This window comes from Cucurbita pepo, chromosome 9 (assembly GCF_057944985.1).
Source record: "Cucurbita pepo subsp. pepo isolate OVF chromosome 9, ASM5794498v1, whole genome shotgun sequence".
Lineage (NCBI taxonomy): Eukaryota > Viridiplantae > Streptophyta > Magnoliopsida > Cucurbitales > Cucurbitaceae > Cucurbita > Cucurbita pepo.
Window position 1 is genome coordinate 13,155,772 of NC_141806.1, and position 24,306 is coordinate 13,180,077.

General features: G+C 39.8%; 5 protein-coding genes across 14 annotated transcripts; 4 read left to right on the forward strand and 1 right to left on the reverse strand.

The window, feature by feature from the left end:
- The first annotated feature begins 733 nt into the window (after positions 1-733).
- LOC111802435 (uncharacterized) lies at positions 734-5,486 on the forward strand. The gene is made up of 2 exons (XM_023686789.2): positions 734-4,938; positions 5,015-5,486. Exons 1-2 carry the CDS (start codon positions 1,533-1,535, stop codon positions 5,386-5,388), a joined length of 3,780 nt encoding a protein of 1,259 aa, XP_023542557.2. The 5' UTR covers positions 734-1,532; the 3' UTR covers positions 5,389-5,486.
- Positions 5,487-7,667: 2,181 nt separating this feature from the next.
- Positions 7,668-10,578, forward strand: LOC111802480 (calnexin homolog). 2 transcript variants are annotated; one of them, XR_015422532.1, is made up of 7 exons: positions 7,668-7,882; positions 7,991-8,060; positions 8,557-9,686; positions 9,771-9,842; positions 9,936-10,055; positions 10,150-10,392; positions 10,434-10,578. XR_015422532.1 is itself a non-coding variant. In XM_023686866.2 (6 exons), exons 1-6 carry the CDS (start codon positions 7,799-7,801, stop codon positions 10,318-10,320), a joined length of 1,647 nt encoding a protein of 548 aa, XP_023542634.2. In that variant the 5' UTR covers positions 7,668-7,798; the 3' UTR covers positions 10,321-10,521. The 2 variants fall into 2 exon arrangements, 1 of the variants encoding a protein (XP_023542634.2); XM_023686866.2 differs by having other exon boundaries at positions 10,150-10,521.
- Positions 10,579-11,560: 982 nt separating this feature from the next.
- On the forward strand, positions 11,561-16,557 carry LOC111802562 (chromophore lyase CRL, chloroplastic). 4 transcript variants are annotated; one of them, XR_015422542.1, is made up of 11 exons: positions 11,561-12,042; positions 12,131-12,180; positions 12,349-12,409; positions 12,490-12,525; positions 12,655-12,705; positions 12,887-12,979; positions 14,061-14,165; positions 14,689-14,781; positions 14,868-15,029; positions 15,121-15,213; positions 16,102-16,557. XR_015422542.1 is itself a non-coding variant. In XM_023686972.2 (10 exons), exons 1-9 carry the CDS (start codon positions 11,860-11,862, stop codon positions 14,997-14,999), a joined length of 804 nt encoding a protein of 267 aa, XP_023542740.2. In that variant the 5' UTR covers positions 11,561-11,859; the 3' UTR covers positions 15,000-15,029; positions 15,121-15,467. The 4 variants fall into 4 exon arrangements, 1 of the variants encoding a protein (XP_023542740.2); XR_002816260.2 differs by having other exon boundaries at positions 16,109-16,557; XR_002816259.2 differs by having other exon boundaries at positions 16,120-16,557.
- A 720-nt stretch (positions 16,558-17,277) lies between these two features.
- On the forward strand, positions 17,278-19,576 carry LOC111802599 (Histone superfamily protein). Its single transcript, XM_023687028.2, has 4 exons — positions 17,278-17,447; positions 17,627-17,698; positions 18,824-18,904; positions 19,084-19,576. Exons 1-4 carry the CDS (start codon positions 17,357-17,359, stop codon positions 19,221-19,223), a joined length of 384 nt encoding a protein of 127 aa, XP_023542796.1. The 5' UTR covers positions 17,278-17,356; the 3' UTR covers positions 19,224-19,576.
- LOC111802474 (transcription factor ICE1-like) lies at positions 19,110-23,851 on the reverse strand. Of its 6 annotated transcripts, XM_087126744.1 has the most exons (6): positions 22,333-23,850; positions 20,728-20,952; positions 20,434-20,604; positions 20,127-20,199; positions 19,990-20,032; positions 19,110-19,133 (listed from the first exon to the last, which is right to left on the reverse strand). In XM_087126744.1, the coding sequence occupies exons 1-5, from the start codon at positions 23,491-23,493 to the stop codon at positions 20,022-20,024; spliced, it is 1,641 nt and encodes a 546-aa protein (XP_086982870.1). In that variant the 5' UTR covers positions 23,494-23,850; the 3' UTR covers positions 19,110-19,133; positions 19,990-20,021. The 6 variants fall into 6 exon arrangements, with proteins under 6 accessions (XP_086982870.1, XP_086982868.1, XP_023542627.2 ...); XM_087126742.1 differs by lacking the exon at positions 19,110-19,133 and having other exon boundaries at positions 19,774-20,028; positions 20,136-20,199; positions 22,333-23,851; XM_023686859.2 differs by lacking the exon at positions 19,110-19,133 and having other exon boundaries at positions 19,774-20,032; positions 22,333-23,849.
- Between the last annotated feature and the right edge of the window lie 455 nt (positions 23,852-24,306).

Below are 24,306 nucleotides of genomic sequence, written 5' to 3' on the forward strand. Positions count from 1 at the left end.
TAACCCTGTAAACAAGTCAGTCGTGAGAAATTTGGACCTTGTGGATAATGTGGGCGTATGCATGAGCCTCGAGTCACGTTTGAGAGAAATGTTTTAGAAAACGTGAGCGAAGAAATACGTTGAAAACAATTTGAAAGAAAGTAATGTTATAAGCTAAAATCGATTAGGTAACAACAATGACTTTGATAAGCAAATACCTCGAATATGAAGAAGTGACAACTAATCGTATCCCTCTATAGTACATTCTAGGACATTTTAGCATTGGTGGGTGTAGACATGATTTTGATGACTGTATACCTCGTATTGACACAACTTGAAAGAGTAAAAACCTATATGAGATGAAAGTAGGTAAAATGGGTTTGAAACGGGCATGCAGCCATGGACAACAATATGTAATGCCCCAAGTCCACTGTTAGCCAATATTGTTCTTTTTGGGCTTTACCTTTCGAGTTTCCCCTCAAAGTTTTTAAAACACGTCTACTAGGGAGAGGTTTCTACACCCATATACAAAATGCTTCTTTTTTCTCTCCAACCGACGTGGGATCTCACACAACACGTCCTAGACAAGCATGACCGAGACATCCCATATGCGACCATAGGCAACACAGCACGCCTTAGACAAGCATTGACATATAGCAATCATGATTTGTGTTCGAACGCGATAACTTGCAACGTGAACGATTGAAGATTTGAATTCTACCGACAAACAAAATCGAACAAAAATAGATAACCAATAATATGAGCCACTAAAAACTTGTCTTTGAAGAGTTATTGAAGAAGGTCAAAAGAGAAAGGTAAACGAAAGAGAAATATCAGGTTTTTACGTACCAAGATGATCATATATATATATAATATCAATGGAGTAAAAGCATGGAATATGAACAACAGGGCAAAAACCAGAACAAGACACGAAGGTTTGGTAGGATCAAGCCAACAAAAGTGTTTAAAACTCCTAATAATTGCAGATTCTCCTCTCTGTTTTCATTGTTTTCTGAACTGCGTGGGGAAGTAATGAAATTTTGTGGGACAACCTTTGACTTCTTCGAAAGCTGCTGATTTTGAAGTTCATACTCTAAGCCAATCAGGTTCATACTGTTTATAATTGGAGCTTCAACAGCTCACTTTCTCTACAGAGTTGGTTTTCACTCCATTTTTCAGCTAACACATCAAAACAAGCAAACCCACCATCCTTCTGACTCTGCTTTTTGACCTTCGCCTCATTCTATTTATTATTATGGAATTATGAAAGCAGAGGTGTACTTATCTTGTTCTGATCTTCTCTTGGAATTTGAGCATCTGAAATGATGAAGAATTAATGGCACAGTAGAAATCCGCCGGTCATTTATGGCAGCGCTGCCGTCATTATTATCAGCTGAGTTCGAGAAACCAGAGCCTCCTCTGTTCCATGCAGCGCCGTTCTTTGCCACTTCCTGTTCTTCACCACGCGTCGTTCCATAAGCACCGCCCAAGGTTCAACTCTTTTGAAAGTATTTAGTTTGGATCATCTCTTGGAAGCTCTTGAAGAACAGAGTATGGCTGATTGTGCTCTGTTTTTGCCGTTTGTTTTTGTGCTCTGTTTTTTTGTTTGCTCTGTTCAATATGGGTTCGTTTTGTGTGATGATGGGTTGAGTTTAAACGTGCTTTTGGAGATAAAGAAGTCATTTGTGGCGGACCCAGATAATGTTTTGGTGGATTGGTCTGAGAGGAATCCGGATTTTTGCAGTTGGAGAGGCGTTTCTTGTGGGTCTGACACGGTGGGTGGCTCTGCTCAAGTGGTGGGGTTGAACCTTTCTGACTCGTCGCTCGGTGGGTCTATATCACCGGCAGTCGGTAGCCTGCGGAACCTGCTCCACCTTGATCTTTCCAGCAACGGATTAATGGGTCCCATTCCAACAAATCTCTCAAAGCTTAATTCGTTGGAATCTTTGCTGCTTTTCTCTAACAAACTCAGTGGGTCGATTCCGTCTGAGCTGGGCTCGCTGACGAGTCTAAGAATAATACGAATCGGTGACAACGAACTTACCGGTTCCATTCCCGCTTCGTTTGGGAATCTTGCAAATTTGGTTACTCTTGGTTTGGCGTCGTGTAGTCTTAGCGGTTTGATACCTACAGAGCTTGGACGGCTCGGCGGAATGGAGGATTTGGTTCTGCAGCAAAATCAACTCGAGGGTCCGATTCCGGGGGAGCTCGGGAACTGTTCGAGCCTTGTTGTCTTCACAGCTTCTGGTAACAATCTCAATGGATCGATACCGAAGCAACTGGGTCGTCTTCAGAATCTCCAAATTTTGAACCTCGCCAACAATACCCTCTCCGGCGAGATCCCGGTGGAGCTTGGGGAGCTCAGTCAGCTTGTTTATTTGAATCTAATGGGAAACAAACTCGTGGGTTTAATTCCAATTTCATTTGCTGAATTGGGTAATCTCCGGACTTTGGATATATCCACGAACGAGCTCACGGGGGGAATTCCAGAGGAGTTGGGGAATATGGGGAGCTTGGTGTTCTTGGTTCTGTCGAACAATCATCTTTCCGGTGTCATTCCGGGAAAGTTGTGTTCTAATACTTCTAGTTTGGAGAATCTGATGCTATCTCAGATGCGAATCTCCGGCGAGATTCCGGCCGAGTTGATTCAGTGCCGATCACTAACACATATCGATTTGTCTAACAATAGACTAAACGGATCGATTCCGGATGAGTTTTATGAACTAAGCGGCTTGACTGGTATTCTCCTTCATAACAACAGCTTAGTCGGCACAATTTCGCCGGCGATTTCAAACCTCAGCAATGTCAAGACTCTGGCTCTGTATCACAACAATCTTCACGGCGATCTCCCTCGGGAGATCGGCATGCTCGGAGAACTCGAAATTCTGTATCTATACGACAATCAGCTATCTGGGAAGATCCCTTTCGAGCTCGGGAATTGTTCAAACTTACAGATGATTGATTTCTTCGGGAATCGTTTCAATGGAGAGATTCCGGTGAGTATTGGAAGATTAAGAGAACTGAATTTCCTTCATCTCCGGCAGAACGAACTCGACGGTAGAATTCCGGCGACTTTGGGGAACTGCCATAAACTGACGATTCTAGACCTGGCGGACAATCGTCTCTCCGGTGGGGTTCCTTCAACATTTGGATTCCTTGAAGCTCTGGAGCAGCTTATGCTTTACAACAACTCTCTTGAAGGTAATCTTCCAAATTCATTGATCAATTTATCAAATCTTACGAGAATCAATCTTTCTAGGAACAGATTGAATGGTAGCATTGCTTCATTGTGTTCTTCCCGTTTTCTTCTTTCTTTTGATCTTACAAACAATGAATTCGACGGCGGAATTCCTCCCCAATTGGGAAACTCCTCCTCCCTTGAGCGGCTGAGGTTAGGAAACAATCAGTTTTCCGGCGACGTTCCGCCGGAATTGGGGAACATTCATGAACTGTCTTTGCTGGATTTATCTGAGAATTCCCTTACTGGGTCTGTTCCTGATGAGCTTTCTTCGTGTAAGAAACTGACCCATCTTGATCTTAATGATAATCTTCTCTCTGGAACTATACCAATGTGGCTCGGTGGATTGCCTGAATTGGGTGAGCTTAAGCTCTCTCTCAATCGGTTCACTGGTTCATTGCCTTTGGAGCTTTTCAATTGTTCTAGCCTGATTGTGCTCTCTCTTAATGGGAATCTCTTGAATGGAACATTGCCGATGGAAATCGGTAACCTCGTGTCGCTTAACATCCTCGACCTTGAAGATAATCGGTTTTTCGGTCGGATTCCTTCTGGTATCGGTAAGGTAAGCGAATTGTTTGAGCTTCGTCTGTCGAGGAACGGTTTTGATGGGGAAATCCCAGCTGAGATTTCGCAGTTACAGAATCTTCAGAGCATATTGGATCTTAGTTACAATAATCTGACCGGTGAGATTCCGTTCTCTATTGCTCGGCTGTCCAAACTCGAAGCGCTTGATCTATCTCACAACGAGCTTACCGGAGAAGTCCCTCCGGATGTTAGTAAGATGAGTAGCTTGAGCAAGCTTAACCTTGCTTACAACAAGCTAGAGGGAAGATTGGACAAGGAATTCTCTCACTGGTCGGCTAATGTATTCGAAGGAAACGTTCGACTTTGTGGAGGTCCTCTTCGCCATTGCGGCGAAGCTTCCACGGGAGGGTCGGGTTTAAGCGAAGGGGCAATCATCGCCATATCGGCTGTTTCGACCTTGGCGGGAATGGCGATTCTAGTGTTTACGGTCACCCTTCTGTATAAACACAATCAAGAAACTTTCAAAAGATGGAGTGAAGTCAACTGCATTTGTTCGTCTAATTCGTCCCAAGCGCAGAGAAGACCACTTTTCCATAACCCGGGTGGAAATCGAGATTTTCGATGGGAGGAAATTATGGAGGCGACGAACAATTTAAGCGATGATTTCATTATCGGCTCGGGAGGGTCTGGAACGATCTATAGAGCTGAATTGGTCACCGGCGAAACCGTTGCTGTCAAGAAAATATCGTGCAAAGACGATCTTTTATCTAATAAAAGCTTCGTACGAGAGGTCAAGACACTTGGAAGGATCAAGCATAGGCATCTAGTGAAGCTGCTCGGGTACTGCATCAACCGAGGAGATGGCTCGAGTCTGTTAATTTACGATTACATGGAGAACGGAAGCGTTTGGGACTGGCTGCATGAGCGACTCATCAATGGGAAGAAGAAAAGGAAGCTTGATTGGGAGACAAGGTTCAAGGTTGCCGTTGGGTTAGCTCAGGCAGTGGAGTATCTTCACCATGACTGTTTGCCTAAGATCATCCATAGGGACATCAAATCGAGCAACATCCTTCTCGATTCGATTATGGAGCCACATTTGGGGGATTTCGGGTTAGCCAAAGCCCTCGTCGAGAATTACGACACCGACACAGAATCGAAAACATGGTTTGCTGGTTCTTACGGCTACATAGCTCCAGGTAACGCTGTTTTTATTCACTCGATTTCGATACGTGCAGTATTTGTTAGCTGATGAAATACATTTCTATTTTGTAGAGTATGCTTATTCTCTGCAAGCAACCGAAAAGAGCGATGTTTATAGCCTCGGAATCGTACTGATGGAGCTCGTAAGTGGCAAGATGCCTACCGATGAAGCTTTCGGTGTCGATATGGACATGGTAAGGTGGGTGGAGACACGCATTGAAATGGAAAATGTAGCTGATAGGGAGGAGTTGATCGACCCGTGTTTGAAGCCGATGTCACCGCACGAAGAATCCGCAGCGTTCCAAGTGCTTGAGATAGCTCTGCTTTGCACGAAAACTGCTCCGCAAGAACGACCAGCATCTCGGCGAGTTTGCGATCAGCTCCAGCACGTTTATAATCCTAGAACGCTCGATTACGAGAAGAAGCAGACGAATCCGTATGCTTGAGAAAGTTATGATGTTCTTAGATGAAAGGAAATGTGTACTAATTTATCACAGCAGATTTACAGTTCATTTGAATAAGCTTTCATGGTTTAGTGATCAAATGAATTAGATAGTTCATTGCTGAAGCACTGTTCTGGGCTTCTATGAAGGCGTTGAACTCCTCCCTTCCCTTGCATGATCAAGGTGTGATGCAAGAAGCTGGCGAGGATGGCCTTGAAGGAGACGATGAACATCGATGATGAGCCGATTCATGCGAGTTTGGACTAATTACGTTGAGTTGTTGCTTTGTAATTCTAAGACGTAGTTACTAGTGCATTTTCCTCGTACTATTTGTTATCAAAGTACGAGTTGTGAACAGAATATTTTTTACAAGGGTGTCAACTTTTTCGAACGGATGTGTTTTAAAATCTTGAGGGGAAGTCTAGAAGAGAAAGTTCAAAGAGAATTATATCAGCTAGCAGTAGGCTTACGTCGTTTGAGGAGGTGTGCAACAAATAAGGACGTTAGGCCCCGAATGAGGGTGAATTGTGAGATCACATATCGATTGGAAAGGGGAAACCAGGGTGTGGAAACTGTTCTTGCGTTTTTTAAAATCATGAGATGTGTGATACGTAACGAGGCCAAAACAGATACGGTGTGATACGTAACGAGGCCAAAACAGATACGGTGTGATATGTAACGAGGCCAAAACAGATACGGTGTGATACGTAACGGGGCCAAAACAGATGTGGTGTGATACGTAACGGGGCCAAAACAGATGCGGTGTGATACGTAATGTGATACGTAATGGGGCCAAAACAGATGCGGTGTGATACGTAACGAGGTCAAAAAAAATGCGGTGTGATACATAACGAGGTCAAAACATATGCAGTGTGATATGTAACGAGGTCAAAACAGATGCGGTGTGATACGTAACGAGGTCAAAACAGATGCGGTGTGATACGTAACGAGGTCAAAACAGATGCGGTGTGATACGTAACGAGGTCAAAACAGATGCGGTGTGATACGTAACGAGGTCAAAACAGATGCAGTGTGATACGTAACGAGGTCAAAACAGATGCGGTGTGATACGTAACGAGGTCAAAACAGATGCGGTGTGATACGTAACGAGGTCAAAACAGATGCGGTGTGATACGTAACGAGGTCAAAACAGATGCAGTGTGATACGTAACGAGGTCAAAACAGATGCGGTGTGATACGTAACGAGGTCAAAACAGATGCAGTGTGATACGTAACGAGGTCAAAACAGATGCGGTGTGATACGTAACGAGGTCAAAACAGATGCGGTGTGATACGTAACGAGGTCAAAACAGATGCGGTGTGATACGTAACGAGGTCAAAACAGATGCGGTGTGATACGTAACGAGGTCAAAACAGATGCGGTGTGATACGTAACGAGGTCAAAACAGATGCAGTGTGATACTTAACGAGGTCAAAACAGATGCGGTGTGGTACGTAACGAGGTCAAAACAGATGCGGTGTGATACGTAACGAGGTCAAAACAGATGCAGTGTGATACGTAACGAGGTCAAAACAGATGCAGTGTGATACGTAACGAGGTCAAAACAGATGCAGTGTGATACGTAACGAGGTCAAAACAGATGCAGTGTGATACGTAACGAGGTCAAAACAGATGCGGTGTGATACGTAACGAGGCCAAAACAAATGATGTCTGTTGCAGCATGTGTTCCAACCTAAGCATGTGTTCCAACCTAAGACGAGTGCTCTCCTATTCTGACTTCTCCAGAGCCTCCAGTAGCATGCCCGAGACAGCAATGAGTTCTCTGCCTCTACGAGGATGGAGCGACATTAAGTTTTGAGAATCCAAGATTCAAGCAGTCACGATGAGATGAACAATTTTGAGAATTCAAGATTCAAGAGGTCGAGATGAACCATTTATTATCGCGATAGGTGTCAAGTGAAAGTGCAGACATTTGAACCTTGTTCGGTATACTTGCCTTGTTCCTACCATGATCAAATTAATACCATCCACATCCAACCCAATTCTTTGACCTAATTCGAAAAAGGAGTAAAAGAAAAAAAAAATTAAAACTCTTCCTACCGGCTACCGGCTACCGGCTAGCTTTATAAGAAAAGAAATGGGCCTTCATTCCAAATCCAAAGAAACAAAGCCCATTTAATAGAGTGAAGGAGACCAGACCAGACAAGTCTTCATTATTGAGGAAGTTGACTACGTGGCGAACACCCATTGGCTCATTTCACGTGGAACGAGATTTGATTGGTGGAAACAACGCACTTGAAAGTGCTTCGAGATCTATTAATATGGAAATTTAGAAATGAGGGCGGAGAAGATTAGCCGGACTGTTCTGAAATGTTTTGAGATAGTTCTGTTCTTCTCATCGGGATCCAATCTTGTAAGGCTGAACAGAGTTTAGGGTTTCAGATCCAGAAGATGAAGGCGTTTCCTTTGGGATTAGCCGCGGCTTTGCTTGTTCTTTCCCTTTCACTTGTTCAGCTCCGTGCATCGGACGATGAGGTATTCTGTTTGAGCTCGAATTGAGATCTAATTGTTTTTTTTTTTTCGACATTTGAAACTCCTGTTGGAATGTCTAATTTTCTTTTCTCCTGTTTTTATGGAGTTCAGATCTTCTACGAGTCCTTCGACGAGAGTTTTGAAGGGCGCTGGATCGTGTCCGAGAAGAGTGAATATCAAGGTTATTTTCCGTTCTTATCATTTTCTGAAAATATTCCTTGATCCTTTAATCGTTGTATATACTGAATTGTTTCTAGCTGGATGTGTATATTGCTTGATCTGTTTGTACAATTGCTTGATGGTTGTTGGATATTCTTTACTTTTTTAGTTTTAAGTTGTTCTCTCATTTGATAATTCGTATCTTGAGATATCATTTCGATCAATGACATGAATAAAAGAAGATATAGACCTTCGCAATTATCTACGTTGAATTAACATTTGAGCAGTTTTGTGTCTTTGATGATTTCATCTTAATGGATAATTGTTTCTCTCGAGGCATTTGCATGATCAAACTTTGTGTAAGGTAGTTGGGTGGAGTCCATCATTAGCTAATTGCGAACAGTTTTCTTTGGCTTTAAATCAAGATTGAGCAGTTAATGGCATTAAGATGGTGGAATAAGGATTATAGATATGTAGTTTTGGACGCGGGTTGATAGGCGTTCTTTTGTGTTCTATAGGTGTCTGGAAGCACTCTAAGAGTGAAGGACATGATGATTACGGGCTTCTAGTGAGTGAGAAGGCAAGGAAATACGCCATTGTGAAAGAGCTAGAAAAGCCAGTGAGTCTAAAGGACGGAACTGTGGTTCTTCAGTTTGAGACTCGCCTCCAAAATGGGCTTGAATGTGGTGGTGCTTATCTGAAATACCTCCGGCCTCAAGATGCCGGATGGAAGGCTAAAGAGTTCGATAATGAATCTCCTTACTCAATCATGTTTGGACCTGACAAATGCGGGGCCACTAACAAGGTGCACTTCATCTTCAAGCATAAGAATCCCAAAACAGGGGAGTACGTTGAGCATCATCTAAAGAATCCTCCTTCAGTTCCAGCTGACAAATTGTCCCATGTTTACACTGCCATTTTTGAATCTGGCAATGATGTTCGCATTCTCGTTGATGGGAGTGAGAAGAAGAAGGCCAATTTCCTTTCGGAGGATGATTTTGAGCCTCCACTAATTCCTGCTAAGACAATTCCTGATCCAGACGACAAGAAGCCTGAGGATTGGGATGAGAGAGCTAAAATTCCCGATCCCAATGCAGTGAAGCCAGATGATTGGGATGAGGATGCTCCAGTGGAAATTGTAGATGAGGAAGCTGTAAAGCCCGAGGGATGGCTAGATGATGAGCCTGAAGAGATAGATGATCCAGAGGCCACCAAGCCAGAAGACTGGGATGATGAAGAGGATGGTGAATGGGAGGCACCACGGATCGATAACCCAAAATGTGAGATAGCTCCTGGTTGTGGTGAATGGAAGAAACCAATGAAGAGGAACCCTGAATACAAGGGTAAGTGGCACGCCCCAGAAATCGACAATCCTAGCTACAAGGGAATTTGGAAGCCTAGACAGATTCCCAACCCCAGCTACTTCGAAATTGAAAAACCCGACTTCGAGCCCGTGGCTGCAATTGGAATTGAGATCTGGACAATGCAAGATGGTATCTTGTTTGACAACATTTTGATTGCCAAAGACGAGAAACTCGCTAGTTCATACCGCGACACCAAATGGAAGCCGAAGTTCAAAGTCGAGGAAGAGAAACAGAAGGCCGAGGAAGCAGCTGCTGCTGGTCCAGATGCCCTCGCAAAATATCAGGTATGGATACCATCAAAGTTATAACCTTTTGCCATTGATAGATAGCATTCTGACTCATACCTGGTTCTTGCGACTACCCTGCAGAAGAAAGTCTTTGATTTGCTATACAAGGCCGCAGATATCCCATTCCTCAGTCAATACAAGTCAAAAATACTTGTAAGTGAGCTAACGTGCTGTCTGTCGTCCTCTGCATTTATGATGTGGGCAATATATATAGTGATTGATGTATGTATGTATGTATGCATGCAGGATGTCATTGAAAAGGGAGAGAAGCAACCAAACCTCACCATTGGGATCATAGTCTCTGTAATTGTGGTTTTCTTCACAATCTTCTTGAGGATAATCTTCGGAGGAAAGAAGCAGCAACCGGTGGGTGCCAAATTTATTATTCTCACCTACAAATTCGGGGCGCGAATGGCGTAGTAGAGGATTTACGATTTACGTTTATTGTTTGTGTGTGCAGGCAAAAAGAGAGGAGAAGAGTGCGAGTGCGAGCGCGAGCACGAGCGCAGTAGCTGCAGAGAGTTCCAACGATCAAAGTAGCAGCGGCGGAGAAAAGGAAGGAGAAGAGAAGGAAGAGGGTGTTGCTGCGGCGCCCGCTCGCCGGAGGTCAGGTGCTAGGAGAGATAATTAGAAGAGGGAAGAATGTGGAAGGTGTTTTGTTCTTGAAAGAAATTAGTAGTTGTGATTGTACGCTGATTCCTGATTTTTTTTTTTTTTTTTTTTTTTTTTTTTTTTTTTTTTTTTTTTTTTTTTTTTTTTGCCCCTTTTAGTCTCTGGAGTATAATACTATTTTGAAGGTTAGATATGAGATGTTGCCCGGTGTTGTTATGAACACTTGGGGCTGGATGAGACTGGGAGATTTTTTTAGGAAAAGAAAATGTTTTGGATCTCTCTATTTTTTTTTAATCCTATTCCTCTTTACTTTTTATTTTTTCTTTTTTGTTCCTTGACTTGATTTGCTTTTATGAGATGCTGTTGGTTGTATCTTTTTCGGTAGTTTAATTATAGAAACTATATAGTTAAATGTGTAATGATGAAAGGATTTGTGTTGGTTCGAAGATGGGGACGTTTTTTTGGGCACTAATGGAATGTTTTTCGGGCACTAATTTTCGTTGGCTTTTATTATTAATAAAAGCCACATGTTAGATGATGCATTCTTTGTATGGAATATATGCCAAATTAAGCAATCAAGTTAAAGGTAAGAATTTGGTTGGTCGGATTTTTTTTATGGCAAATTAAGCAATCAAGTTAAAGGTAAGCATTTGGTTGGTCGGATTTTTTTCTCTTTGCTATCGATGATTGATTCCGAACTTACTCATACTTGAAATTTGAGTTTTAGAAATTTTGTTCTATCGTTATATTATTATTATTATTAACTTAAACTATTTATAAAATATGGGGTCATCCCACCACTGATTTGGAGAAAAGAACTTGTTTGGAAGAAAGGGGTTTAGTTCTTTAAAAAGTGGCCTAGTTCTTTAAAGCTCTTGAGTGTCGTCTATAAAATTTTGTTTAGCAGTTCGGCCTAGTTCTTTAAAACTCTTGGGTGTCGTCTATCAAATTTTGTTAGATTTTGTATAGGAGCTCCGCCTATCTAATCCGCCCTAGTGAGATTATCTTGTTTGGAGATCTTTCTTATAGTATCTTGCATTCTCGGCATTTAGACGCGTGCTTGCAGAATGATGTTGATACCTTGACCTCCATGCTTGGGCAAATAACTCAATAATAAATGAAAATTATGATGTTGATACCTTGACCTCCATGCTTGGGCAAATAACTCAATAATAAATGAAAATTTTGAAGGAGGAAAAATAGAAAAAAAAAAAAAATAAAATTGAGATTAAAAATATTATGAATGAAGAAATTGGGAAATAGATTGGGGTGCACAGATTTTCTGTGGCCACGGCGTTGTTGTTAGATTGAAGAAGAGATGATAAACAGAAGAGCCCGCCGTGATGTGGCGAAGTTTCACGAGACGACGCCTACATTTTTGGTTTAATGGAGAGTGGAGTCATGGGTTCTCTATTTCACGACGCTGATTAAACGCTCACCTCCTAATTCCTCTCTGCATCCACCACTCTTACTCTTTCAAGCTCCATTTCGTGCTTTGAATAATTTCGAAAACCTGTTCAAGATTCCGAATGGTGGGCGTTTGAGAGCTCTGGAAGTTATGGGTGCCGATTCGAATTCTAGCGATGATTATAACAACTCAGTTGGATGGAACAGAGCTGGGGGTTTGATTATGAAGACTTTGGTACTGGTCGGAGGCGCCCTTTTCCTCAAACGTCTTACTAAGTCCACGACGCGATGGGATCATGCCCGCTCCGTTTCTCAGTCTCTTTCCGGCGAGAAGGTTTCTGTTCTCTGCCTCCTCGCGAATCCCCAATTTCTTTGTTCTGAATTTCTTCTTTTCTTGTTTTTTTTTTTTTTTTTTTCGTTAGTTTTCGAAGGAGCAAGCGGCTAGGGATCCTGAAAATTACTTCAACATCAGGTACGTAGTATGTGAATTAATCAATTTCTAGTGTTCTACTGAATCAAGAACCACTTCTTAAATCTATTTGATTAAGCTTTCATTGGCTCCTCTGTTTTGAATTGTGGTTGAGATAAATTTGTGGATGAATAGTCTTGATTGATGATGGGATTAAGAATTTTGTTATAGAATGACTACGTGCCCTGCAGCAGAAATGGTTGATGGTTCTACGGTGTTGTACTTCGAACAAGTGAGTCTGTAAGATAATAATCCCTTTAGCAGCTCCCTTTTCCTGATATCAATCCTCATTTTATTGTGTTATTTCGATAGGCTTTCTCCAGAACTCCTCAAAAACCATTTCGCCAGGTATTGTAATTATCCCACCATCTTCTTAAGTGTTTGTTGTTTGAGATTTCTGTAGAACAAGATATTTAGCCATTGTTGAACCTTCCTTCATTATGCCTGTAATAATGGTCATTAATTCTACGGTTGCAGAGATTTTATACGGTGAAACTTTGTTCAAAGGAGATGAAATGTGATGTGGAGGTGAGTACGATGAGGTTTAGAAGTTCTATAGGTATTGGTATGATTGTTTGCCGCATTTGAAGCCAACAAAATGGTTTGCATATACTGTTTGAAGCAATATGACATTGTTATCTTTCCCCTTTTTCAATGTAATCTAACTGATGTGAGCTACGAAAGTTTCTTATATTTGTTCATTTTGCAGCTAAGCTCATACGCCATTCGAGAAATGGAGGAGTACAAGAATTTTTGTGATCGCACAAAAGACCAACGTCCTCTTCCCGAAGAAATAGTTGGGGTTAGCCATCTGCTTAAAGCTTTCATTAGACTTTCTATTGCTTGAATACAGCTATATAAGTTTGTTTCAGAATATGTTGTTTTTAGATTTTCTATTGTCCTAGTCCTATTCCTGATCAACCTAATCCCTATGTTACTTGAGAAAATATGGCTCAGAGCTCTCTTAGAGCCACTTAAACTCAGAGTCATACCGGGTCTTAACCTATCCAAATTTAGTTCCCAATTTGATTAAGTTTGGTTTTGATCAGGGACTCAAATCCTTGTTTATACGATAACTTTCATTGTTGGATCAAGTAAAATGTTGAATTTTGTTTTTAGCAGGGAACTTGTGAGATTCCACGTCGGTTGGAGAGGGGAACGAAACATTCTTTATAAGGGTGTGGAAACCTCTCCCTAGTAGACGTGTTTTAAAAACCTTAAGGGAAAGTCCGAAAGGGAAAGTCCAAAGAAGACAATATCTGCTCGCGATGGGCTTGAGCTATTGCAGAACTAAACTAAGAATAAGTCGGAATTTCAATGAGCTTAGCGTAGCTTCACAATGAAGACTAGAGAGAATAAAAAATGTGAACATGGGCATGGGTGTGAGATGGCAATACCAAACTATCCATTTTAGAGAACAAAGTTTGGTGATAGTGTCTGTATGGTATTACGTTGAACTATTGGAACTGCAGCTCTGGGTAATCCGGCCGCAGATTTGTAGATATGGATATATGAGTTTAATGTTAACCGTAATTACTTGATTTGGATTTTGAATTAGTGATCTTCTATCTTTTAACGAATTCAGTAACCCGTTCAAGTTCCTTTTCCTACGATAAGTTCTAATGATACCCCATTAATGCATAGAATGAGTAGGCCAACATAAGTTACCGTGGCCAAGGGGGAAGATAAACATGGTTTTGAAACTAGAAGAAGCAAATAAATCTTTCATAAAGCTTGATTTATAGTTTTGTGGAGTTTATAGGATTGGTATTATTATTTCTACTGTAAGAACAGAACAAAACAAAATCCATTATTGTTCATAAGGTGCTCCGTAGGACAGGTATTTTATCATTCTTAAAATGAGTCTAGATTTTTATGAACAGGACATTGCAGAGCATTTAACTACGCTACATCTCAAGTGTTGTGATCGTGGAAAACGTTGCCTCTATGAAGGTTCAACTCCACCTGGTGGTTTTCCAAATTCATGGGTAAGAGCATCTGGATATCTATGTTTGGTTTTTATTATCTGTGAGAATGCCAAGAGCAAAACTAAAAAGTTAGTTATCCCAACTGCAATTGTGAGATCCCACATCGGTTGGAGAGGGGAACGAAACATTCCTTATAAGGGTGTGGAAACCTCTCCCTAGTAGACGCGTTTTAAAACCTTGATGGAACGTCTGGTAGGGAAAGCCCAAAGAGGACAATATTTACTAGCGGTGGGCTTGGGCTTGGGCTGTGCAAATGGTATCAGAGTCAGACACCGGGCGATGTGCCAGTAAGGACGCTAAGCTCCCAAAGGAGGTGGATTGTGAGGTCTCACATTAGTTGGAGAGGGGAATGAAACATTCCTTATAAGAGTGTGGAAATCTCTCCCTAGTAGACACATTTTAAAACCTTGAGAGAAAACCCCAAGAGGACAATATCTGCTAGCGGTGGGTTTGGGTTGTTACAACAATGTTCCCATACTAAGTATTACTCCCTTCTCTTACATTGGCCTTCCTTTTTTGACAGAATGGAGCAGCCTACTGTACTTCAGAAATTGCTATCCTAAAGAATAATGAAGTACATACCTGGGAAAGGGGTTATGACGAAGATGGAAACCAGGTTGAACTCTTTTTAAGTTAACTCGTATTTCAGTTTCATATGGCGACCTCATGTAAATTTGATGTTTGATTTTCTGCGCGGGACAGGCTTGGGGAACAAAAGGACCTTACGAATTCAAGCCAGCCCCAGCCTCCAGTCTCAAGGACATATTTTCTCCATTAAATCTCTCTCAGCTGTCCATGGAGAAAAGAATAGAGGGTTCATTTGTCTTGCAATAATAGTCACCTGATAATTGTTCTTTATCTTGTGTAAATTTCCATCACCCTTTCTATATGATGTTCTTGTTCTCTTGTTAGTTCTTTGGTCAAATGATTTTGTTTTTGTATTTGTATTTTACAGTCAAAAGAGCCGGTCGAATTCTTGAAAGTAAGCAAAATAGCTCTCCAGTGGACATACACGAAGCTCAGTTTCAGACTCGGAGGAAACTGCACGGTAACGGCTGCCTCCTTTCACATCTCAGATACATCCCGTTGTACTATATGAATCAAGGCATCAATCATGCACTATAAACTTTAAGAAGATGTGAAGAAAATGTTGTTCAAATTATCACGAAATGTTGCAATTCATGCTACATTAAACAAGAATCAAGCTTCATTTATTCGTTACAAATTTATTCCCTACAAATTTTGGGTGGATGATATTTTAGAGTTATGGTATTTCATTAATGCATTTAAACTTTTTATTTACTTCAAGGTTACATTTACAAAGTGCTAATTATGGTCATAAAGTATACATAGTGGCTAATAAAACCACGTATTCCTTGTAAAGGAGACAGAAAATGTAGGAAAAGGAGCATTTGGGCTCTCATCTCATTTAGCCCAGGGCTAAGTTTCTTTGCAATTCTATGTAGTTTAGATTGTATGTTTAGAATCCTTCAAACTTGACATGATCGACCTTGCTTGTGTTTAGAATCAAATGTTTAGAATCAAATGTTTAGAATCATTTGTGCTCTCATTTAGCCGAGGGCTAAGTTTCTTTGCAAGTGTTCTTGTTTTGAGATATTTGATAATTTGAATTTTACATTCGTTGGAGTGATTTCTTATCATTAGCCTAGTGTTTTTACCTTTTCCTTTAGTTAATGATTAAGTTTCTTTGTAATTCTACGTAGTTTAGATTGCATGTATAAAATCATTTAAGCTTGAACATGATCGATCTTGATCTTGAACTTGCTTGTGGAGTAATTCAAATCTCAAACAAGTGTTCTTGCTTTAAGATGTTTGATCAACAAGATAATCCGAACCTTACCTTCCTTGTAGTGATTCCTTATTATTCGGTATCATAGTTATATCGTTTTGATGTTCAAACATTCTGGTCACAAAGAAAGCAGGATTTGTGCAGGAATCATAGTGAATAAAGATTAGGCTTACAAGATAAAGTAGAGCAATTTTCCTGCCCACCACAGACATGAGTTAGAACGATGGTGGCCGCAGTTTTCAGTCTTTTTCACCCAATGGAGCGCTGTAACGATGCTTTACAGAACATATTGCACTATGATAACTCCTAAGAAGTGTGTACTTCTCAATTCTTGCCCTGTATTATATAAGAATGCATAAATTTGGCTACTTTTGGCTACTTTCTTCAGGGCATCCAATCCTTTTACTCCATGAATTTCATTGAGTTGTCGCATAAATTTTCATCTTTTACTCGAGAGTTTAGTTGGTTATTGATGTCGAGTTTCGGAAGGACGAGTTCGAAAGTATTGTCTTAGACTTGTGTAATATTAGATGATTTAGTGTAATGAATCTAAAGAGGACGTCAAATTTAAAAACAGTATAATGTTTGTCTATTGAAAATCCATTGAAAAAATGACACTCGATTTCTCATCTATATTCTATGGGTGGGGACGGGAAGTTTTTTTTCGTTTGCATCCCTTTCACCTATTTCATTCTTCGTGTGAAATTTTATACTTATTATTGTGGAAACCATGCAGAAATTTTTGCGGAAATTTGGTGGGATTAGGTGCTTCTTATTTATTATTATTATTTTTTAAATTATTTTAAAATTTTCATTTTTCAATATAATTTTTATTAAAAGAATCGTAAAAAGATTATAATAAATCAATAAAACATATACCATCATCTTAATTTCTAAAAATTTAAAATTTAATAATTACAACGTGATTTTTTAACAATTAAAAAAAATTACCTAATTAATTTATTTTTTAATATAACAAAAAATATATATATATATATATATTATTTATTTATTTATTTATTATGTGTTTAAGATATATTTATACTAAGGTGAGGACGAGGACCGTAAATCTAATCCCATCCCGACTCCATCTCTCATTTGAACAACAAATTTACTTTCGGTTCGGGATGGGTCTCCACCGATAAAATGGACATCTTTAAATGAAATTCATAAGATAAAAATTTCTGTCTGGTTGTATACATTATCAGTTTAGAATTAAAATTTGATTCAAAGAGAAAAAAAAAAGAAAAAAAAAAGGGAAAAGATGAAACGGTTCGTTTTAGGGGCATCCCCGTCGCGAGTGCCATTTCTGGAGGGAATAAAGGCGGGTGGGAACAGGTGCAGCGAAATGGAGTAAACTTTGTGTCCAGAAGGCTCTGCAATGGAGACTGGGATGGAAGAAGACGACTCCACGGCCGAACTCTTGAGGGACCGATTCCGACTGTCTGCCATTTCCATCGCTGAAGCTGAAGGTTATTTATCTTCATCTTACTCTCTTCATTTGCAAGCTTGTCTGGTTGTATGTGTAATACAATCAGAATCAACAGGAAAAATGAAGAAGTATTATCCTCTGATTACTGTATGCGAAGACGAAGTTTTCGTATTTCTGTTTCGCTTACTCTAATTGTGAACTGTTTGGTTTGTTTTGCAGCGAAGAGAAGCGGGATGGAAATCTCTGTACCGGTGATGACTTGTGTCGCTGAGTTAGCGTTCAAATATACAAGTTAGTTTACTGTTCTTTCCTTTCCTGTTTTGAGTCTGCAATGTTATTATGAGCATTTGGTTTCTACATGACTACAACCGATTTCAGGATAATGTATAGATCACCGAAATTGCTAATTCCACCTTTCGTTAGAATTACAGTCTGCATTATGTTGATGACCTAATTGCTAATTGTTTTAGTATCCATTCTCTTCTCGCTGTGTTTCTATCATTTTTAGGTAGTTTATATGCAGTTTCGGTTAGAAATTTCCTTTCTATTTAGCATGCATTTGGTTTGTTGGGATGCCTTTCTGTGCTATGTAGTTAAATCGTGTGATCTATTTGGAAGGAAACTACACAAGTTGTGTCAAGTTTAAGACAGGAAAGTGTTGCAGGAAGTACAAATGATGGAGGGGCCATTGTGATAACTTAGTGAATGAGTTTGCACGATACCTTCGGATTCTAATCAGATGTTCTTATAGTTCATATCAATGCTTCTTTCAGTATGAGGGACAAAAAGAAGCCCCTCATTCTACCTTGAGATTTACACCTTACAGCGTTTGTGTTAGGTGTAAAGCCTTTAACCTTGTCATACTCTTGTGGGACCCTATGCCTCTGGAAGAAGAGGTGTAAGATTCTTATGAAGCAAAAATGTTGAGTTATACCATGGGAAGGAGAGTTCTCGTTATCTTATTATCTTTCTTTGTTTATATTTCAATCTCGTAAAGAAAACATAGTTATTATTTTAATTTATATTTATACATTAGCTTCAAGTCAGTTTTCTGTTACCGATGAATACTTCATTCATTGTGTTAAAGAAGAAAACATATACTTATATCATATCCATGATGTTAAGGTATTCTTCCATCATACACTTGAATGATTTGGTAGGTTTACTAGGTTTTGACCATAATTTGAGCTCATACCATGGTGTAGGGTCATGCTTATGTTTGTAGTTGCAAGGCTACCGTATGAACTACCAATTTGTATAATATATGCAAGGAAAACAAAGTTTCGTTTACTGTGCTACTATGGTTGTATCTCAGGCAGCAAGGAGATAATTCGGTCATAATTGTGTTTGATTTGTTTTTATGATTCTCAAAGTTTTGCAATGAGATAGATGACGGAATGGTAACTTGTGTAACAGAACAGTTGGCAAAGGACCTTGAGTTATTTGCTCATCATGGTGGTCGGAAATCTGTGAATACGGAAGACGTCATACTCTCAGGTTAGAGTGACCAATTCCCAAGTTCGCCTGTCCTGATATCTGTTAATCTCAGCTTGCACTCCAGTTTTTCATTTGTTTTGTTGTAGTACTGTCTAGTTATATTTAGTCGATATGCATCCGACTTTAATCGGAGTATTAATCGCTTGAACCTCTTTGTTTCTGCATCATTTTGGTCTCAGCCCATAGAAACGAGCATCTGGCTGCCTCATTATCGTCCTTCTGCCATGAACTAAAGACAAAAGAACCTCAAAGTGAGAGAAAGCGGAAAAAGGCACCAAAAAAGGAAGATAAAAGTGCAATACATATTACTGACGCATAATCACATCTCCCGGTGGGCAGATCTCTAGTTAGTAAGGGTACCAAGTAATGACAATTCTTCCTATTTCTAGGTTATACTAATTAGTAATGTCATTATGAAATACCATGGGCCTATGAGATATTACTCTGATTTAAAGGATAAGCTTCTGCATCATGTGTGTTCATTAAAGTGTTTCCAAACGCAGGAAACTTAGCTTTTGGTTTGTTTTAGGTATTTGATATTGTCGAAGCATGAGGTCAATGTTTAATGGTGGATTTCGTTGGGAACATGAAATGAGCTGAACAGTTGAAAAGCTTGAGAAATTGTTCTATGTAAATTTACAAAACATTTATAAGATTTGAACTTTTAGTTAACTGCACAACATTTTGATCATGTGAAGCATATCTGCATCTGCTCGGTGTAAATATAATAGCCTAGTTCTGCACAGATACAAGAATGGTTCGGTTCATTCTTCTTTATTTTAGTTTATTTTCTATGGAAGAAAGTACCCATCTGCCTCCAAGAATTGAAACGGAGGTAGGGACGAAGTTGGGTGTGTTTGAACAAAATGGATCAAAACACAGGTGAGATTATCTGGTCTTTTCGAAAAAATGGAGGATTCATACAGTCGATTATCAAGCTGTGTCCTTAAAATTGCTAACACAATTCCCTTTGCTAGTATTACCATTTTGAAACATGGAATAGCTACACAAACCGCAGCGTCAAATTCTGATAATCATCTCAAAAGCAGGTCAGTGCATCTAATATTTCAGAAGATGTTACTTTCGAGTGAGTCTTTTTTCTTGAACAACTGATAACTCAGCAGCTACCTGAGAAAGAAGCGAGGTAAAATATGATATGAAATGGTTCAGTTTGTTTAAGGACAAGCATTCTTTACTTGTTTCACAGAAATCTATGTCGCACCATTGAAACCTACTGAATCCAATAGTATTGCTTTTATCTGTTCAGGATGGACATCCTGGCCTTCGCTGCATTGCTGAAAATATGTACTCTTTATCAGTCATAAGTCACAAGGATGGGTCACGTCATCAAGTAAACTGAAAGGTAAGAAGAAAGCTGTATTTGAATTTATACTTAAAAAACTCTTTTTTTAAGAAAAAAAATTTACTCTTGGATTTAGAATTATCATTTTTAAAATGTTACATTTTGAAGTTAACATGGTAAAAAGGTAAACAAAAGAATGAAGTGTTGATTTTAAACAGGGTTTCACCTCTGCTCGGAAAATGTCCATGGCAAAACCATTGAAGCAGCTAATCACAGCTTGCTGGATGTCTAAGCCAAGATTATCTAATGCCCTAACTGAGGAGAGCAAGAGACCAGGTCGACGACCACAGAACATGTGTATGTTTACTGCCCGACCTTCTCGTACCCTAACTTCGACCTATTAACACAGTAGTATCATCAATAATTTCTTCAGATGACAGGGTTGTAGCAAATAATATAATTGCAAACGCAATAATCATGTGATGGACAAAGGAAAGTTGTCTCAAGATAAGGAATTTACCCTTGCAGGTTGGCCATTAGGGCTGGGAAATGAGCTAGGACAAAGCTCTTCCTTTATACGACTCGAGAGGGTCGGTGGGGTTGGAGTCAGGGGGTGAAAGCTTGTGCTCGGCGTCAACGCTGTACCGGAAGGAGAAAATTCCAATTCATTATGAAGGTCATTGATTCTTTGCAGTAGTTCCTTCAGGTACTCAATTGCATCCCCAAGAATTGAAGCCCTATCCATCTAGTCATTTCCAGAGGGTAATATCCATTAACAGTGTTAACTATATGAAGCAAATGAGGGAAAAGGAACAGAGAACCTTCGAGTACAAAATTAAGAAGCTAAAATTCTTACATGCATGGTCACATGGTAAGTTTGAACTACTTGGAATATTCCCTAGTATAGAGATCCAAAAGAAAGAGGACAAGTGAGAGATGGTTTCACTTTTTTTTAACCCTGTTCATTGGTTATTTAGAAGGTTAACGGTAACAAACAAGCCCACTGCTAGCAGATATTATCTGGTTTAGCCCGTTACATATTGCCGTTAGTCTCACGATTTTAAAACGCATCTACTAGGGAAAGGTTTTTACACCCTCATCCCTCTCTAACCGATGTGGGACCTAACAATTCATCCCCCTAGGGGGCCAGCGTCCTCGCTGGCACACCGCTCAGAACCTGGCTTTGATACCATTTGTAATAGCCAAAGTTCATCGCTAGCAGATATTGTCTGCTTTGGCTTATTACATATTGTCATCAGCCTCACGATTTTAAAACGCATTTATTATGGAGAGATTTTCACACCATTCCTCTCCGGGCATGAGCTGTTACACAAATATAACCAAACACTGCATCATCCAGTGTTGATCTTTTCGTCCTTCTTATTGATATGGTGTGGGGGCAGCATAGAGATCAATAAGTTTAAACAGAGAGCCCAGACATGATGAAAATGTATGAACAGAAACCTACACTTTTACCAGAAACCCAGTTTGAAGTTTCAAAGTGAGAACCTAAATGAATACTAACACAATGGACACCAGGACACAACTGATCAAGTAAAAACACTTATGAGATGGCTGAGGGCAAACGGAGCGTCATCGGATCTCTACCAGGAATGAGAATGAGAAGGAAGAGATAGAGGACATGCCATGTTAGTTACAGGGCTGAACTAAAAAGTAGAATTGCATTCTTTACTGGTAGAGTTAAACATTTAAGTGATTTATGGCTAAATTTGAGGATTGTTAGAAGAGGAGTCCACGTTGGCTAATTAAGGGGTTGATCTTGAGTTTATGAGTAATGAATACATCTCCGTTGGTATGAGACCTTTTGGAGAAACCAAAAGCAAAGCTATGAGAACTTATGCTTAAAGTGGATAATATCATACCATTGTGGAGAGTCGTAATTTCTAATATAAACTAGTTGAATTATGTATGACCTGGAAAACTACCAAGATGTGGAACAAGAAAGTACTTCCAATCGTTCATATGAGTTTAAAGCATTTTGGAACAGCTCAAAAAACGAGGCTTTTGGTTTAAAGAAATGGTGGATGTTCTTATGACCTAGTGCATCTGAGTAGTAGAAAACATCACGTGAAATACAAAAATTAAACTAGCAAGAAACTCTTACTTTGCTGATTTTGGGAACAACGGACCTCAGCATGTAGAGCCTATCATTGAGCTTCTTCCTCCGGCGCCTCTCAGCCATCAAATTCTTCGCCGGAAGTCCTTTCTTCTTCCCCTTCTGATCGCCACCGGTCACCGTACTATTGGCGTTAGAAGTATTTCGAACATTTCTACCACTCTCATCCAACTTAGTGTCATTATTCTCAGTAAAGTCATCAGAATCGTAGTTGAAACGGGCTGTGTCGATGCTAGTATCTTGCAACTCATCTGCATAAATCATTTTCCTCTTCGCATTTTCATCACCCACTTCATTTTTCCCAACGCCCCCTTCAATCCTGTTAGAACACCAGCCGCCATCGGGGCTCAAAACCCCCAAATTGCTTCCCTTATCAGCTAAGCTTTTCCTTAGAGCTGCCCTCTTCTGAAAAAGAGTCGGCTGAGTTCCCACTGAGGGAAAGGATTCAAGTGGTCTCAAAAGCTTAGACCGATTCAGAAGCAGAGCATTTCCCAAATTCTCATCCAAACTCTGGAATCCCGCTAAACCCGAACAATTTCCAGTCATTTGGGGCAGGTTAGGTGTTGTCAATTGAGAGCCTAAGCACATATTAGGACTGTTCATCTGACTTGTTGGGCTTAAATCAGTGAACCCAGTTAATAACCCACCTCCACTGCTGAGCAGAGCCGAAGTATTCGAAGCTTGGACATCAAGAAACCCAACCTCTGCCCCGAAATCGAAGCCATGCTCTAAAGGGTTATTACCAATGACCTTGTAAAGTGAAGACAAAGTGCGAGTTGGGGGTAAGAAGAACTGCAATTGAGACGGGTCAATGTTGTTGAACACAGAGGAAGAAGGGGAACAAGAAGAGGAGGAATCTCCATGGGGAAGCAACAAATTATCAGGTGGGTCAGTGAAATTCTGAGAGAAGCTTATGCCATTGATGTCGTGATGGTTATGGAGGGCATTAGCAGCAATGCACCAGTCATCTTCAACCTCAAGCATGGATTTGAAGGTAGAGAGAGAGCTAATTTGGTCCTTGTTATCCAAAACAGAGCAATTAGCAGCAGGGTGGTTGAGATGGTTGTGGGTGTTGTTATTAGTCCAGGAAGCAGAGCCTTCATCCTCTCGATTCTCCATCCAACCGACGCTCCCAACTCTGGAAAGCATAATGAAGAAGAGGGCAGGCGTTGAGTTTTGAGTGTTCTTTCCAGGTTGGGTTCAAATGGGTTTCTTGGGAATGGGAAAGGAAATGGGGGAAGAAAGCTGACAGAAAGAGATAACTGTCAGTAAGGTGGGAAGGAAAATGAGAGAGAGAGAGAGAGAGAGAGAGAAGAAGAAGAAGAAGAAGAACTGAAGGGAAGAAAAGAAGAGAAGGTTGCAGAAGGAAAAGGGTATTATCTTTCTGTTTTTCTTTTTTCCTTTTGGGTTTTCTTTTTGTTTGTTTCAAATTCAACCTTTAGTTTGTTATTTTGCAGAACTGAGGCGAAAGATAGGAGAGGAAAGCAGTAAGGTACCCTTTCTTTTTTCCTTTTCTTTTTTCCTTTTCTTTTTTATTTTTTATATATGCATATACTTTTTTTGTTGCGATTTTTGGGGCAAACAAACAATCACTGGAACGTTACACAACGTTGCTTTCTACAGAGTAATAAGTTATCCCTATCCAATTTTCTTAGCAGATTTTTCAGGTTTATTTATTTATTTTGATAAAGATGCTCTCCCCAAGAGCATTTTCATATGATTTCTATGTATTTTTAGAGTTCCAAAAAATATTTCTAATACTATTAAGTTAAATTTTTAGTCTTTTTGGTCGAGAAAATGTAAGACAAAATTCAAACATTTAAGAAAATTTATTAAACATCTTTTTAAAACTATTTATTAGACAAAATTTTGTAAGTTTATGTAGACTAAGTTTGTAGTTTAACCAATAAAATTTTAGATAGCATTTTCAATATATAAATTTTAAATTTTGATTAGGGTTCT